General features: G+C 34.5%; 1 protein-coding gene across 1 annotated transcript in view; it reads right to left on the bottom strand.

The window, feature by feature from the left end:
• LOC149830231 (uncharacterized) overlaps positions 1-4,988 on the bottom strand; it is a 28,027-nt gene extending 23,039 nt beyond the window's left edge. The window contains exons 1-2 of the mRNA XM_090016394.1: positions 4,880-4,988; positions 3,016-3,266 (exon numbers count right to left, since the gene is read on the bottom strand). Coding sequence (XP_089872520.1) covers positions 3,016-3,262 — 247 coding nt within the window. The 5' untranslated portion in view covers positions 3,263-3,266; positions 4,880-4,988. The remainder of the gene's footprint in view (positions 1-3,015; positions 3,267-4,879) is intronic.
• Positions 4,989-16,828: the final 11,840 nt, after the last annotated feature.

Below are 16,828 nucleotides of genomic sequence, written 5' to 3' on the forward strand. Positions count from 1 at the left end.
CTCCATCAAAAACTCAGTTCCCAAGATAGAAAATTGTACGAGAACTCTACAGGATATCGAAGGATAGTAAGGATACTTCAATATCTCACTTTCACTCGGCCTGATATTGTTTACTCAGTTAATTAGGTATCTCAGTTCATGCATGAGCCACATATTGGGCATATGGAAGTTGTTAAACGCATTCTTCGATATTTGAAGGAAACTATCAGAGATGGTCTTCTGTATAAAAAGAGTATGAATGAGCATCATGCGCATGAACTTCTTGCTTACACAGATGCAGACTGGGCAGGAGATCTAGATGAGCGTAGGTCGGTCTCAGGATACTGTGTTTTCATTGGCCTAAATTTAGTCTCTTGGAGCAGTAGAAAACAAAAGGTTATTGCCAAGTCGAGCACAAAAACCGAATATAGATCAATGGCAGCTGCCACAGCCGAAGTAACATGGATCAGACACTTGTTGATAGAAATAGGAAAATCGATATCTCGATGTCTTCTCTTATGTGACAATCAAAGTGTCATTAAGATGTCCTTAATTCCATCTACCACAGTCGTGCCAAGCATATTAAAATAGATCAATATTTTATAAGACAGATGGTTGAAGAGAAGGAAATTGAACCTGAATTTGTTCGGACTACTGATCAAGTTGTTGACTTGTTTATAAAAGGGCTCATCAAAGACAAATTTTGGATGTTAAAAGGCAAGTTGTTCATGGTTCAAAACCATGTACAACTTGAGGGAGGATGAAAAGAAGTTTTCATTCATATCTGGGTTTGGATTCGAGATCCAGACCCAACTCAAGTTCATTATGTCACATGTTCATTAATGGTTCATTTGTATTTTAGTCTGTTGTGTAAAGGGTATTTTAGTACCCTAATATTTGCATTAGCTAATACTTAATGAAAGGCCTAATACACAAATTCCTATTGAGGGTTTTCGGCAGCACACGTTCTCTCTTCCATTCTCTCTCTATTCTTGTGGTTGAACATCAGAACCTTCAATCTCTATCAGATATTATCAGTTATTTTTACTTCTTTACTTCCTTTTTATATCTTACTTATGTTTTTATTCTCTTTTATATTTTTCACTTATTTCTTTAATTATATGTATATTTTATTGTCTAAACATGTTATTTTCTTACTTATTTCTGCTATTTTATATTTTTAAAAATTTTACTAAGTGTCAAGTTTCTCCCGAGATTTATCAACTAAACCTATATTACTGCGAGAAATTGCCTTGCCCAAATATAACTGAGACCAACATTCGTGACTGTTTTGAAATCCAGCGAGTCAAGACTTTTATTTTTAACAACTTTATATACAATTTCATCCATCATAATCACTTTGATGCAGCATAAAATTTTCTTCACTACTTCCATGTGGGTAATTGTAGGCTCATGCATGAACTATGAGTCTTCATTCGTGGCAAAGACAATGTCACACCTCGTGAAAGACAAATATTGTAAAGTCTTAAAGATACAATGATAGCTCTTTGAGTGACAGAACCATCCCATCTGATCTTCAATCAAACTCTACCTCAAGAAGATACCTTAAACGACCAAGCTCCTTCATGTGAAACCTTCCATAAAGCAATTGAGCAATTTCTTACGTGGTTTGGAATTTCATGTAACAATGATGTCATCAACATACAACAAAATAATGGTAATGCATTTATCTTTTTAAAAGACAAAAAGAGAGTAGTCTACCTAGCTTTTGTGAAAACCATATGTGTTGACTGCAATACCAAAACTTTCAAACCACGACTTGATGCTTGTTTTAGCCCATAGATGGCCTTTTTCATTTACGAAGTACAAACCTTATAGTATAGTGTCAACAAGAGCATTGATACTGGGTACTTTTGGATATGGGTCAGAGTTTTGCATGAACCAACCTCTTCTATTCATATTATAATCCTGTCCACTTGTGGTCAACATGTGGGATCAAAAGTGTCCCATGCTGTCACACAGATACTCCATTTTCACTTCTGCATCATATCCTGTTATATATTAGTTATATTGGAAAACTTCAACAAAATGGCCAAATCCACGTACCCACGTACCCACAGCCATATCCATGTGATGGAGGTTCCATATTAACTATATGTTGATTATTAGTTAGCAGTGAATTATATATCTTTGACATGTTTTAGATTTTCAGTTCATGATTAACAGTCCATCATATGTTTAGAAATTTGCAAGATGCAGCATAATTATGCAGCTTTGAATGTGGTATATATATAGAGGAAAATTAATAGCTCCTAAACCAGTTTTATGCCCTAAACATTCTAAATGCTTCTAAAAAACATAGTCACGGGTACTTTTTGCTTAATCCAAACCTTTGGATGTGTTTATCATTGCTTGTTTTCTAAAACAATGATTTGGATCAAATCAAATTAAGAACATCTGATTTTTATTTGATATAGTGCAATATGAGCCATTGATTTTTTTATCATTCTTAAAGAACATCTAAACATCAAAAATGTCTAATCTAGTACATGTTTTCTGCTGTCCAAGCATTAAAAATCACAGTTGTAAGTTCAGATTAAGCAAACACTCAAAAAATTTCCCCTTGAAGCTGTTTAGGATGGTTTAGGAGATAAAGACTGTTTAGGACATACATACAATCTTTTTAATGTTCAAATCAAAAGAAAATCAAAAACTGAAATCCTTGAATTGGTACTACAATAAGTGTATACATCAAAAGAATATGCATTTGCAAAGCTTCAGGGAGCAGGGCAAAATTACAAACTTCTCGAGAATAAAATTCTTTCACTCTTCTACTGAGCCAAAGATCATATTTTGGATAGAAACTTAAGGAACACAGAAAAACACAGAGAACTGCTTGACGAGCCTCTTGCAAGTTGAAATCAAAAACTAAACTCATGTAGTGCAAATGAACCTATTCCATTCTAAATACAACTCAAATAAAACAAATTTCAATAAAAAATAAAAATTAGCAAAAGTGTGTGTGGGATGTCAGCTAACAGAGCTGAAACAAAGCCATTTTCAAGCAGCACACACCTTCTTTGTAAAGATGAGATCCCAAAGAACCAGGCACTCCTTTGGAATCCTTCCCATCCCACTGCCATTGTGTTTCTGATTTTAGCGAAGCATAACGTTTATCTGGATCTAGTTGTGGAGCATCTGACCTTCCTGCATAAGGATCCAACCCAGGACTTTGATGTATCCTTTGTGCAGCCATGTGCTGCATCTGAGCAGCTACCAACGGGTTCACATCTGAACGAGCATAATGATCCTGGCGCCTCATGTTCCTATAATATCATAGAATGTTGAAGAGTGAACTGAAAACTAATTCTGAATAAGTTGCCAGCAAAGAATGCAGGAATGTCCATCAAAAGATAGAAAAAAAATCTGGTGAAACCAAGAGTTTAAACATGAAAAAAATATTGTCACACAATAAAATTTCAAATATGTTGCCTCTGGGTTCCATCAATAGTTTCTTTTTTGGCATTCTAGAGGATGCAAGTTTGGAACTGGCTACCAACAGTAACCAGAACGCAGAAAGCATTGAGAACATGCCAAAAAAGAGGAATTGCCTATGGAAATACCAGCAATATTTTAAAGAAATTAATATATTTTGGAAAGAATTGATGACTAACACTAGAGGTAATATATCATTTTAAAACTGTTAGCAGCTTCAATATCATGATCCTGTCGTATTTTTCTTTCTCCATATTGTGACTTAAATAGCATCTACATAATCCCTTTTCATGTTTTTGATATTCTTCTACTTTTCATATTCATCGTAATATTGATAACAGTTTTTTCTTATTTGCTTTTCTGCTTTTGATTTTCAACTGTGCCAAGATTTTCCAAGAAAAGCATTCTTTGAAACCCTTTTCGAGATCATGCCCCCATGAAGAAATTGCCCTCTCTCTCATACATATTACACTCGCAGACTAGGTTTGTCAACAGGCCAAACCTGCAGGGGATTTAATGAGTCCATCTCTATGTTGAGGTGTCAGGCCCAATTCAATATCTGACCAGGCCTAGCTTAGGTAGAAAAGAAGTCAAATCTCACCTTCAGAAACTCATGCTTCATTTTCTCTAAGTACCAATTAGCACGAACCAACAAGCACAAGAAACCCACATTTATAAACATGCGCCTTAACAATTTTCAACCAAATTATACCAAAGTTGCGGTAAGTAAAACTAGCATTCTTTACCTAATAATCATACGGTCAAGAGTTCATTGATTATGTATTGCTATTTGTATACTAAGATAACAAAGTCTTAATCAAATAGTCACTACTTAGCACTCAAAAAACACCTTGTGCAGAGTCCATCTAAACTGCAGAGAAGACGAACTGGTGAGTCACCTCACAACTTAAAACTCAACCAACTCATAACATATTGTGCAGAATTTGTACTTAAAACTGCAGGAAAATGAACAAACTTAAAAGCATGCCGATTAATCAGGACAATGTAGCAATAAAAACCTAACATATCGCATGACCAACCACACAGAAAAATAGAAGTGGGATTTCATTAAAGACCGATCGTGCATGGTTTTACTATCTAGTGTAGACCGTGCGCACACCGTGGCACCAAATCAAACCGTTTTGAACCTCAAAAGACTCGTCTACTCCTTCCTCTCCAACGCCAAACCCTAATACACACGAAATCCATAAAAAACCCTAATCCAGTGACGTCAAAGCACAATTTGCGTCCAAATGGTTAACGAACAAGTAGAAGACAGAGGGCAAGGAACTAAGTTGCCTGGATGAGGATTCAGACGTTAGCTAAAACCATAGAAATCTTTGGTAATCTACGTTCAGAAATGAAGGAAACATGAAGAAAAGAAGGAGAAGAAGAGTGGATTCAGTCTCTTTCAACAGCACATGAGAGAGGGAGAGAGAGTTACTTGTTGAGAAATGGCAGCAGGAAGCCCCACGAACCCCCGCGAACCAGGACGACGGTGGAAGCGAAATAGAGGGGGAGTAACGAGGGACAACGAAGGCAGAGCGTCGCGCGAGACCGAGACGGGGGGGTGAGTGTTTCGGGATATTATAAGAAAACCTGTTTTCGGGAATTTCCTTTTTTCTGGATATTCAAAGTCTCTCTTAGTTTTATTTTGGGTTAGCGTTCGATCAGATTACCATTGCGTACAAATAAATTTTCCAGTTTTCCTTCCCAAATTTTTTTTTTCATTTTTCAATTATTTTCGTTAAATTAACCGTACAAATGTGATCTACATGGTTTGATTAGCGGAAATCAGCCTTTGGATCTAGTGTATACGGGTGGTAGTCATGTTAAGTTTCTTATTTCCTCAATTTTTTCTTGGGTTTCGCTTCATATGTGAAAATCGTTAGCACATTGCATTATGATTTCAGGATTAAAACAAAGTATTTATCTGTTCAATAGTATATATATCATAATGCACGTGTTGTTTGAATTTTGTTGTACTTTTCCTAATGTGTGGATATGCTTTTCTTTCAATTTAGGATTTTGTAGGTACTCTAGCTTTAGTTTACTCGTTATTGGATTTCTAGGACTAACAATATATCTTAATTTTGTCGTTATGTTGTGTTTTATATTTTATTATTTGTCAAGGATTTTGAAATTCGATTAATCACAATTCTTCAAATAGTAGTGATTCACTCTGATTTATGGTTCATCATTGTTGTATATCTGATTTAGAAATTGATTTGGCACCAATCCCAACCACTTTTCTTTCCCGTGCAATGCATGAGTTTATATATATATATATATATATATATATATATATATATATATATATATATATATATATATATATATATATATATATATATATATGTGTGTGTGTGTGTGAATTGAGTTTGTTCATGTTGCCTCTTGCTCGCTCTCCTATATCATAAAATCATGCTTTTTTATTGAAAAAACATGCGATTCCCACTATTTTGACATGTTGAATCCATTCATGAGGTCGGATTAGATCAAAACGACATGCACCATGGACTTGTGGAGGTGTTTATATGTAATAATGTCATTATCAAATGTTATCATATATATGTATATATATATATGAGAACCTACTAAACATAGATTTTCAATGTTTTTTCTGAAATTTTGACCCCATAGATGAGTTCAATGATTGATTTACTAGAAATTAGATCATACATTTTGGATGAAAAATTTGTATTTGGAGCCTCAAAAATTATGAAAATTATAGGCCATTGATTTTTGAAACCTTATAAAAATCCATCAATGCAACGGAATCAAATGTTCCATGAAGTAATTCCTATGAAAACAAACATATATATCACATTTAAACATTCAAAATTTTGAAAAAAACACCAAAAAAGTCATGAAAATCCAATAGTGTGTTTCATTTAATAGGTTTTGCATTTAGTAGGTTCCCATTATATATATATAGTTGTCTACTCTGTTCAATGCCTTCCACCAACACACTGGGTTTCTAAAGGGTTTTGTACATGTTTTTCTCAAATAGGATTTTAGACATATATTCTGCATGCTTGATTTGATTGGAATAGACTATTGGATCGTCTCATTATGATGTGGTAGGCTTTATAATGTTCAAAAATCAATTATCTAAGATTTTCATAAATATTTAAAATTAAAAAATCACATTTATTCATAAAAAACATGATGCAAGTGTCATTTTCTATTAAGTTGGCTATGTTGAATACATTTGCAAGGTCAGATGAAAAACACTCACTTGACACCTACTCTCTCTCTCTCTCTCTCTCTCTCTCTCTCTCTCTCTCTCTCTCTCTCTCTCTCTCTCTCTCTCTATATATATATATATATATATATATATATATATATATATATATATATATATATATATATATATATATATATATATATAGAGAGAGAGAGAGAGAGAGGGTTTCTAGTTTGTACAATTGATTGTACCTGCAATCTAGTTTCAATCTCAAGATGTGAGTTATGTTGATACAATCTAAACTTATAGATGTGTTCAACATGCTCAATTTAGTAGGTCTACATCATCCTCTTTCTTTCTTGAGAATTGCCTAGTACACTAAACAAGGGTTCTACTTATAATTGATCCCCTTTTTCGGCACTTGTTTCTTGCTTCTTTAATTCGTTCAGATATAGTGTTGGCAACACGGTTGTTGAGCCCTTTCTTGTATTGGAGATCGAAGTCATACCCAATAATCTTGGCAACTCACTTTTGCTAGAGTAAAGTAGAGATGTGTTGCTCCATGAGCTACTTAAGGCTTTTATGGTCGGTGCATACCACAAAGTACCTTCGAAGAAAGTAGGGTCTCCATTTCCCAAGAGCCACTATAATTGTGAGCATTTTTTTCTCATATTGAATAAAGCCTTGGTGTGGCTGGTGAGGCTCTTGCTTATGAAAGCCAATGGGTGGCCTTCTCGCATTAGTATGGCTTCAATCCTGATGTCACATGCATCGATTTTCATGATAAATTATTTGGAAAACTCAGGTAGGGAAAGCATTGGGGCCTCATACATGTATCGCTTGGGCCTTTCGAAAGCGACCTTAGCTCCTTCCATCCAATTGAAGGTGTTTTTCTTTAGCATTGTTGTCAAAGGAGCAACAATGATTCCATAACTTCATATAAACCTTCTATACTACTCGGTGAGTCCAAGGAACTCTCTCAAAGGCTTAATGGAGACGAGCTTAGGCCAAGAGAGTATTGCCTCTATTTTATTAGGGTACACGCTAATGCCTTGCTCATCCACTATATGGCTAAGATAGGACACATGGGCTTGTTCAAAACTGCACTTTGATCTTTTGGCCACAAATTGATGCTCATTTAGGGTTCATAGGACTACCCTAACATGCTCGAGATGGTCTTCTCGTGTTTGGTTGTAGATAAGAATATTATCAAATAATACAAGGACAAACTTTCTAAGCATCGGCCGAAATACATCGTTTATGACCCTTTGAAAGGTGGTCGAGGTATTAGTTAACTCGAAAGGCATTACTCATAACTCAATTTTGGCGTCATGCATCCTAAATGTCATTTTCGGTATGTCATCATCTGACAACTTGATTTAGTGATATCCGACTCTAAGGACAATCTTTGTGAGCAATCAAACCTCATGAAACTCATCCAATAACTTGTCGATGGCCAAGATTGGATGCTTGTCTTTAGAGGTTACTGCCTTGATAGTGTGGTACTTAACAAAGAATCTCGATGGCCAGGATTGGATGCTTGTCTTTAGAGGTTACTGCATTGGACCAAGCAAAACAAGGCTACCCGAGTGGTTCTATAGATTTCGAGAGCCTCCTCCAATCATATCTCATCACCGCCCTCAAGCATGAGTCTTGAGGCATATGACTTTCTAGCTTTTCTTGAAGCTCATCTCCATCTTGCTGAAGTTCCACTAGACTCTCCTTAAGGATTAGGGTCAACTCATCCCTAGTACTGCATCGATACCCTTCATTGGAAGCACATAAAGGTCTATATTGAACTTGGACCCTTGGATATCCAAATCCACTTTGAGGCAAACATTGACACACTCAAAGTCGCTACCATCCTCAACCATCACATTGAACATGGGTTGTTCCTTTATACGCCACCAAAGGATTAACACAAGATCTTTCACACAAATTTGTGAGTCGATCTGATGTTGACTAGCACATCAACTTGATGATTGTGCATCATTCCTTTGACACACATGGAGTTCAGAACAGACACTCCCACATGAGCATGGAAGGATATTCCAAGTCCTTGGTCTAATTCCTCTTATGTTTCTCTCAAAGTTTGGTCTCGTTTATTCTCACTTTATCCTTCTTCACTCTCACAAATTAGGTATATCTTAAGGGCCTTGCACTTGTGCCCTAGACTCTATTTTTCATCGTAGTTATAGCATAACCCCTTATCGCATTCATCCACTATTTGGGACTTCCTCACAAATTCGATCATGACGGAGGAGCTAAATTTGGGCTTGGCACCCTCCTCCATGACTTGGGTGCGCGTTCCGAGCCTATCAGGATGTCAAGTAGGCATCTTTATATAACCATATCTTTTTAATCATTCCTTCAAAATTTGTGCCTTCACATATCACTCTTTCAAAGTTTGCGGGTCATGAGCTATAAGCTCAACTCTAATCTCATCCTTGAGTATGACCATGAACGCGATCAAGGTGGGTTCAGGCCAATCATCGCACATAGTACTTAGATCCTCAAACTCTGCTTGATATTTTTGAATGGACCTTGTTTGTTTTAGTTTTTTTATCTTCATATTATGGTTAACATATGGAGAGGATCTGAACCTCTTTAAGAGTTGTCTTTCGAACTCTATCCAAGTGAGTTTTATGGTGTTGTTCACATCAATGGTACCACCTAAGTGCTTCACCTTCAAGGTAAGCAATGACACAACCTATTTTATTCTTGTGGGGTATTGATTTGTTTTGTACAACCAATCATGGAAAACTTTCCAAAAAAAAGTAGGGAAGAAAATCTTGATAGGGCAAGGGAGAGAGATGTCATATTGATGTGTTCTTGATGTGGTCCCCCAGGTGTAGTCCAAGAATTGACTCGTGTGCATCCTCCTCCTCACGATCGTCATGCTCCTCATGTGAGTCTTCTCCTTCACCTCCAATATTGAATTACAGGTTTTGGGTGGTGACCTGGACAGTGGTTTGAAGCTACAACAATAGTTGGGTATGTTGACTAGGTCGATCTCGAATGTAGCCATTCGGTTTTCAACACCTCCTATATTGGTGTTGGTGTCTTCAACGAACTTGGAGAGGGTTTCAAGATCCATCTCAGGGATTTGGTCTTGGTTCTTCTTGGGATTATGTAAAACCCAAGATTTTTCCTTAATAATTAAAATGAATAAATGATGAATTATCGATGCATTCATGATTATAATCATGAATTTTTTATTTTTTTGATTTCGATCAGTTATGAACCTTTGTTTCAAATTATGAAGATTATTTCAAGAATAATTGAAACAACTAAAATATATGAACTAAACAAGAAAGTAAAGGATTTGTATATTTTTAGATTATGGATTTTGAATTTGGATCTAATCTCATTGGATTGGACCCATAGCGTCGAATGCTCCGAACAATATCATTATTGTTTTGACAAAAATTTTAGCTGATCAGTGACTTACTTATTAAATTGGATTCAACCAAGGTTGTTAAATGCGATGAGGCGAAGCGAGGCGTTGAGCCTGCGCTTCACCTCTGAGGCGTACGCCTCTCACAACATGAGACTCTCAAGTATCCGTGGTATTATCTAAAATATCATAAAAATATGTGGCATCACACTCAACGCCTTGCACTAGTGAAACATTTCATCATTATTATGGTGAACATGGCTGCTTCTAACCCAGAAATCCCAGATTTTGGGTTAGAAACTTTTTATATTTACTTTAAGTGCATCACAGCAATGCCTTAGTACCTTGAGCGTGCGCCTCGCCTCTGAGGCGTATGCTTCAGGTACTGAGGCGTACACCTCTCACAACACTGGATTCAACCTTGATGTTTCTCATTTCGAGAGCATCAAAATCGACTATCTACATGCAAAAAATGGTATTGATTTGAGTGTTTTATCATCGACCAAAATTTATGCCTAATTATAAGTCAAAAATTAATATTTTTCGATATCGACTAAATTTTCTTGTCAATTCGTGTGTGTACAATTAAATATAATACCACCATGAAGATTTATATTTTGCGGGCTATCAAATCGACTATTTAAACGTTAAATTTTATTGAGTCTTTAGGTCTGTAGGCCTCCCTGAAGGTTACTATGTCACTAGAGCCCAAGCGAGAGTAAGAAGTTTTCACTTTTCTTCTCTTGATTAAGTAATTTTGAAATTTAATGAATTAGGATCCATAATTTATTTATTTTTTATTTTATTAATAAAAGATATTAATAAATATTAGCTTCTTATATTAGAGTTGGGACTCTTGTCTAAACCTATCTATAAATAGAGGCTCTCATGAGAAGGATTAACAAGGTCAGTTCTCTCTCTCTCTCTCTTTCTTTTTCTCTTCTTTTTTTCTCTTTTATTTTTGGTTTTTTCTCTCTTCCAAAACGTCTAGGAGGTCTGAAAAACTCTTGTGAATCCATTAAACTTGTACTTATTCGATTGGTGGTGGTGGTGGAATAGGAGTCGGATCACTTGTTTTTTTTATCCTATCATAAAAATTTATCATTTGATAGGTAAGATATATGTAGCTGATGTTTTTTTATACACTTGGAGCATGTATGGTTGGATTATTTTGATCTCCAACAACTTTGAATATGTTCTTGATCTCTTCTTCATGTTTTCATGGTTAAAAAAGCTATTTTTTGGATCGAAAAACATAAACAATGAGTTTCTCTAAAAATGATTTTAAGAAACATGCAAAATTAAGGTTTTATTGTTATTTTGTATTAGATATAATCATAATATGATTTGTTATGGTGTTATTCATGTATTAATCTGTATTAAGTCAGATCAAATAAAAAATAATCATATTCTAAAGGTTTTATCATCTTAAAAAGGGTTTTTACAAAATCATTTCTGAGAGACCTAAAGCTGTGATGTTTGATAAACTTTTCTCAACCAGTTTTAGAAAAAAATTGATAACGCTATGAATACTAGTTTGAAAAATCTAAATAAAATCATCATGATCATCTACACATCTTGATCGTGAATATAGAATCTTGTTTCACTCGTTTTGGATCTGTATTGTTGAAGTTATACCTATTTTAACAGAGCCTCAATTTCTTGCCCTATTTATAGGATGATTTCCACACATCTTTGATAAAAGATATAAATGCCTTTGAAAAATGATTCTAAATATTTTATAAAAAATTTGAGTGAATCTTACCAGACTATGTAAAAAGGGTTTTGTCAAAAACATTTTTCATAAATTTCAAGAAATACTTAAATCGGATTAAAATCTTGCATATTACAGATTCTGGATTGAAACTCTGTCAAGACAGGGTTTTGTAAAAGATTTTTAATTATTTTTGTATTCATTATTTTTAAGAATGATTTATTGAGTTATATTCTTGACATGTACAACTAACCACGATAAAAATATCGCAATTTTATTAGTGTTCTACTAGTCTTGACAAATTTTATAAAATTGAGTCACTAGATATCCAAATTTGTCCCAAAAACTTATACTTGTTTTTAATTAGCAACATGTTAGAGACTTATGATTCTAATATATTGAAAATTATTTGTAATTTTATATCATACTACATAAAGATTAATGAGTTAAACATGTGAGAAGATATGATTGTGACATTTATGTTTATCGTATGTGTAATACATGACTCCCTTTGCATTGTTTTGCAAATACATTATTTTGATTGATTCTGAAAGCATATTTCATTGAGATATGAATTTCTTATAGTTTGAATACTATGAACTGAGTTTAAGTAGTGTGTATTCATCTTGTTTGAGCATGATTACAACTGAACATAATTAAAAATATGTGAGCCTTTCTAGTTTGGGCTTATGGGGCCTTGAATCAAGAAAAAAACTTATGCATTTTTTTGTTACGGGTCAGGTGTAATGAGTTCTTTAATGTGTATGCTACCATGACTATTTTAATTAGTTCTGATATGATTTGAAAACTAAAAGGTCAAGATATTAATTGGAGTTGTATCGATTTGATCGGTAAGGGTTTATGGAGCTCTTATCGAGAAAGTCGAGCTTAGGGCTTTGATCATGTTTGATATTTTCTTTAAACTTTTCATAAATTCAATTTTGAATCATATTTGATCTGATATAATATTTGTGATAGAGATAATAGTGAGATTGATTGTTCCTACACATGTTTCGATTGAGATTTGTGAACTTGTTAAATTATGACAGTTTGATTATGTGATTTTTATGATAATCTGATTATGAGCATGATTATAAATGTGAAGCATGTGAAAAATGAATAAGATCATGTTAATGTTGTTTCATATTAGCTAGATATGCGGATTTAGGGTGATGTATATGTGATATTGTTGCATATATATTCTGGAATACTGGAAATAATATGATACTACATGAAGGATTGCTAAATAACATGTTAACATGATTCCTGATTTTTAGAATGCATGTTATGCTTTGATATGCGGTATTTGTAAATACATGCAAGAATTATGAAATCTCACAAGGTTTGATGGGCACTTGGTGTGCTTGATGAAATTAAGATATTAATGGTTCCACAAGAGAGAATGATGCGTGAGAAGTGCACTAGCCAAAATGGTAGTTACATGTGTTACCTATGACCTAATTTAAAGATACCTTGAGATAGCACTTCTGGGTATGCCTTGTTTCGTTGGGGTATGCTTAACCGGTTGCTTGGCAACGATCTACCTTAGAAAGGGTAGAAGGTATGGAACTCCCTAAACAAGTTGGTTTGAGCTTGTGAGGGGCATTACCTCATCGGTCCTCCAATAAGGGAGGTTAGGGGGATCAAGACTGTCACTTTGTCTTAAGTGGGCAGTTATCGAGTACTTCTGCAGAAGTGAGTGATCATGATTATCATTGTGGCACGGACGTTACTCCCTCAAGTAGAATTCTCTTAGAGCAGTCGTTTCCTCTCACGGTGTGTGGGCTCCATCCTTGGGGGTTACGACTCAAGGGGCTTCTCGGGCATAATAAAATACATAGCATAATAAACACTTAAGTTGTCAACCTGTTTCGGGTTGGTCTACGTCATACCCAGGTAGAATAGGTAATCAATATAAAACACAAAATACTTGTTCACATTACTTTACTGCACTTTACTTTACTTTATGTTACTGCAAATTATTCTTGTTTCCTGAAAGTTGATAAATTCTTGCTCATCAATATATATTTTGTTCACATTTGGAGTTGATGTTAGCATGCGTAAGATTGTTATTCCATACTTTCTTAGGAATTTTAAATTCATGAATAGCTTGCAAAATTTTGATATCTGCCTTGTTGGTAGTTTATGCAAATTCTGAGATATTTATATCATGCAAGCTTTAGGTGTTGTATTTTACATTAGTTGTGTAAATTTTACTAGGACTTTTCAAAGTCTCATTCTTTCAAAATAAAATAATTTTAAGGAGATATGTGATGCTAGAGCGAGTGCAGGAGGCTGAAGGGGGTTGTGCACACTAATGTTTTCGATGATCCTAAGGGCTTCTTGTTTCATTTAAATTTTAATACTTTCTGAATTGCGAAAGGACTATTTAATTAAACATTTGATTATTAGTTTAATTCTGAATTTCAATTACTTTATGCATAGTCAATTTCTATTAGGGTATGTGAGGGTAGTAGTTCTCGTAATATAATGTGTCTGGAGATTTAACCAAGAAACTAATTTATGAAATTGATTTCAAAAATTAATACTTTTTCACTGTATTTACTCACCTAATAATAACATAAATATTTTGTCATTTGGATGCCTTAACTTTGAACCTTATTTTGCAGAGCTATTAAACGTCGGTGCATGCGCAAGCTGAGTCCCTAGAGCTTGAATCAATTAAAGCGAGGCCAATGATAAAAAACTTGGTTTAATAATTTCTATGATGTAATGATTCAATCAAATTCATTGACGGTGGTTCTGTACTGGATCTAGTATTAGGAGGCTTAGATACGCTCATGCTTGCGCTTAGGTCAACCGTCTAGTACTTGGTACGGTTGAAACAAGTCTATTGATGAGACTATTGCATTATTGTATTTTAGAGAAAAAATATATAGAATCAACATTTTGTAAACTTGACAATATTATATATATATATATATATATATATATATATATATATATATATATATATATAATCATGGTATTTTTTTGTTTGAAATTTGTCGACCCATTACAGATGTATAATTGAGCTTAGGATTAGGTTTTTAGAAGTTTACTCTGAATCGATGGTACATAAAAATGTCAGATTTTAAGAAAGGTTTCAAGACACCTAACACTAGCTTGGATTAAAATTTCAAGTTTAGAGGGTTAATAACCATGAAGATAATATGACTAGGACAAGTGGCAAGTTTTTAGGGTTATGACAAGGCAGACTGAGTTTTAGTTCAGGCAGACCTAGATTAAAAATTAATTTCTCAGAATCAAGAAATCATAAAATCATGAATTTTGGAGGGTTTAAAGTAGATATGCGAAGGAAGGCTGAGTCCAATACAAAATGAGAGAGAGAGAGAGAAAAAAAATGCCAATTTCATTCTTTCATGCCTCCAATACAAAATGAGGCTCTATATATAGGCCAAGGATGAACACTTAAGGCTTACACAAGTTATAATATGAAATAAATCGGAAAGTTCTAATCTTAGATAAAACCTTGAGAGCCTAGGCTAACTTTGGGTAAGCCTACTTGGACCAACTCTAAAATAGGGTGTTCACACCAAAAATAGGTTTCTCCCTTGGACTTCTATTGTTTACTTTTAGGGAGACTTCAAGTCCCTTCACATGACTTCCATAGAGCTTTAAGAGAAGTGGAGGCACCAAAGGAGGTGTGTCCCACAAAGCCACCTTGGGCTATTTTTAGAGGGGGCATCCCACATGGGCCCCAGCTACTCACCACTTGGCCTATTTCTAGAGTGGTCATTCCTTACATGGGGCCCACTTGGTCTTTAATGCTGAAAGGATAAGGTGCCACCCTAGGTGCGGGTCTCATAAGCTTTATCACTTGAAGCTTGGATCTGGATTTGCCTTAGTTAGGTCTGGATCATTAAATCTTATTGTACGAATATGATTTGCATGCTTGGTTTTACAGGGACCGTTTCACGGATCAACTAAATACAACCATAAGAAAGATCTTTTCAATCTTGAAAATCAATGAATTAGCATTCTTATAAATATTCGAGCATCTAAAAGTTGTATTTGTTTATCAAATACACACAACCTGATAGTGGATTCATAGAAAACAGATTGTGTCAAATGCATTTGCAGGGTTGGAATCACTAAAAAAGCATTGAAATTACCTAGTTCACATCGCTAAACATATTTCAAGTAAATATAGTCTAGTAACTTTATATATATATATAGAGAGAGAGAGAGAGAGAGAGAGAGTGAGAGAGAGATGGGCATAATGTTAGATGGTGTATCATCAAACAATAGGGTCGAACACATCTCCACCACTCATTGCGCATGCAAAAAAAATGTCTTTAGCGGTGGTCATGACAGTTGCTAATGACCTGAGGCTTTAGCGGTGATTAGTGCCCTCACTAAAGCCTATTCTTTTGCACATGATGTCATGTCAAAGCATTCAAGTGGCACTTATTGTTCAATCTTTCTCTTTTCTCTCGCTGGATGGGGTGGGGTGGGGTGGGGGGGAGATAATATATGGTCATGTTGACATGGCCTTCCTATCCTGTTGGAAGTCGTAATTGCAAGCTATATCAACTTGACATGACCCCATAAATGTGTTCATTGTTGATAATGATTTCATATGGAGTCATTTTCTTGATATAAAATTGAGTTTTTATACATCATAAAATTTTGATATATTGCAACAATTAATCTTTTGAAGCCATTCAAGGCTTGATTTAATAAATAAACAAATAGAAAAAGTGTTTTTGCTAAAATTGTGTTCGTATTTCAACTTTGAGGGACATCCATGTTTTTTTAATAGTCTAATGAAAAACCTCCCCATCATCGAGCACACAACAGCTAGCCTTTGGTTAGTAAATGTAAGATCCATAAATTTTGTGATTTTTTAATCAATATAAAGAGAATTTTTATGTAGCAAATTTAATTTATATTTAACTGAAAATTTTAGTCAATTAGAGTGGCATAATAATTATTTTGCTAATTAATATTAATTAGCATTTATTTTAAAATGTCAAGCATTCATTTACTAATTATAAGTAATTAGTGTTTAATTGTTAATTAAAAAGCATTTAAATGAAACTATGCTTAATTTGCATTAAGTGAATTA

This window comes from Nuphar pumila, chromosome 8 (assembly GCF_984573655.1).
Source record: "Nuphar pumila chromosome 8, dmNupPumi1.hap1.1, whole genome shotgun sequence".
In the NCBI taxonomy this organism is placed as follows: domain Eukaryota; kingdom Viridiplantae; phylum Streptophyta; class Magnoliopsida; order Nymphaeales; family Nymphaeaceae; genus Nuphar; species Nuphar pumila.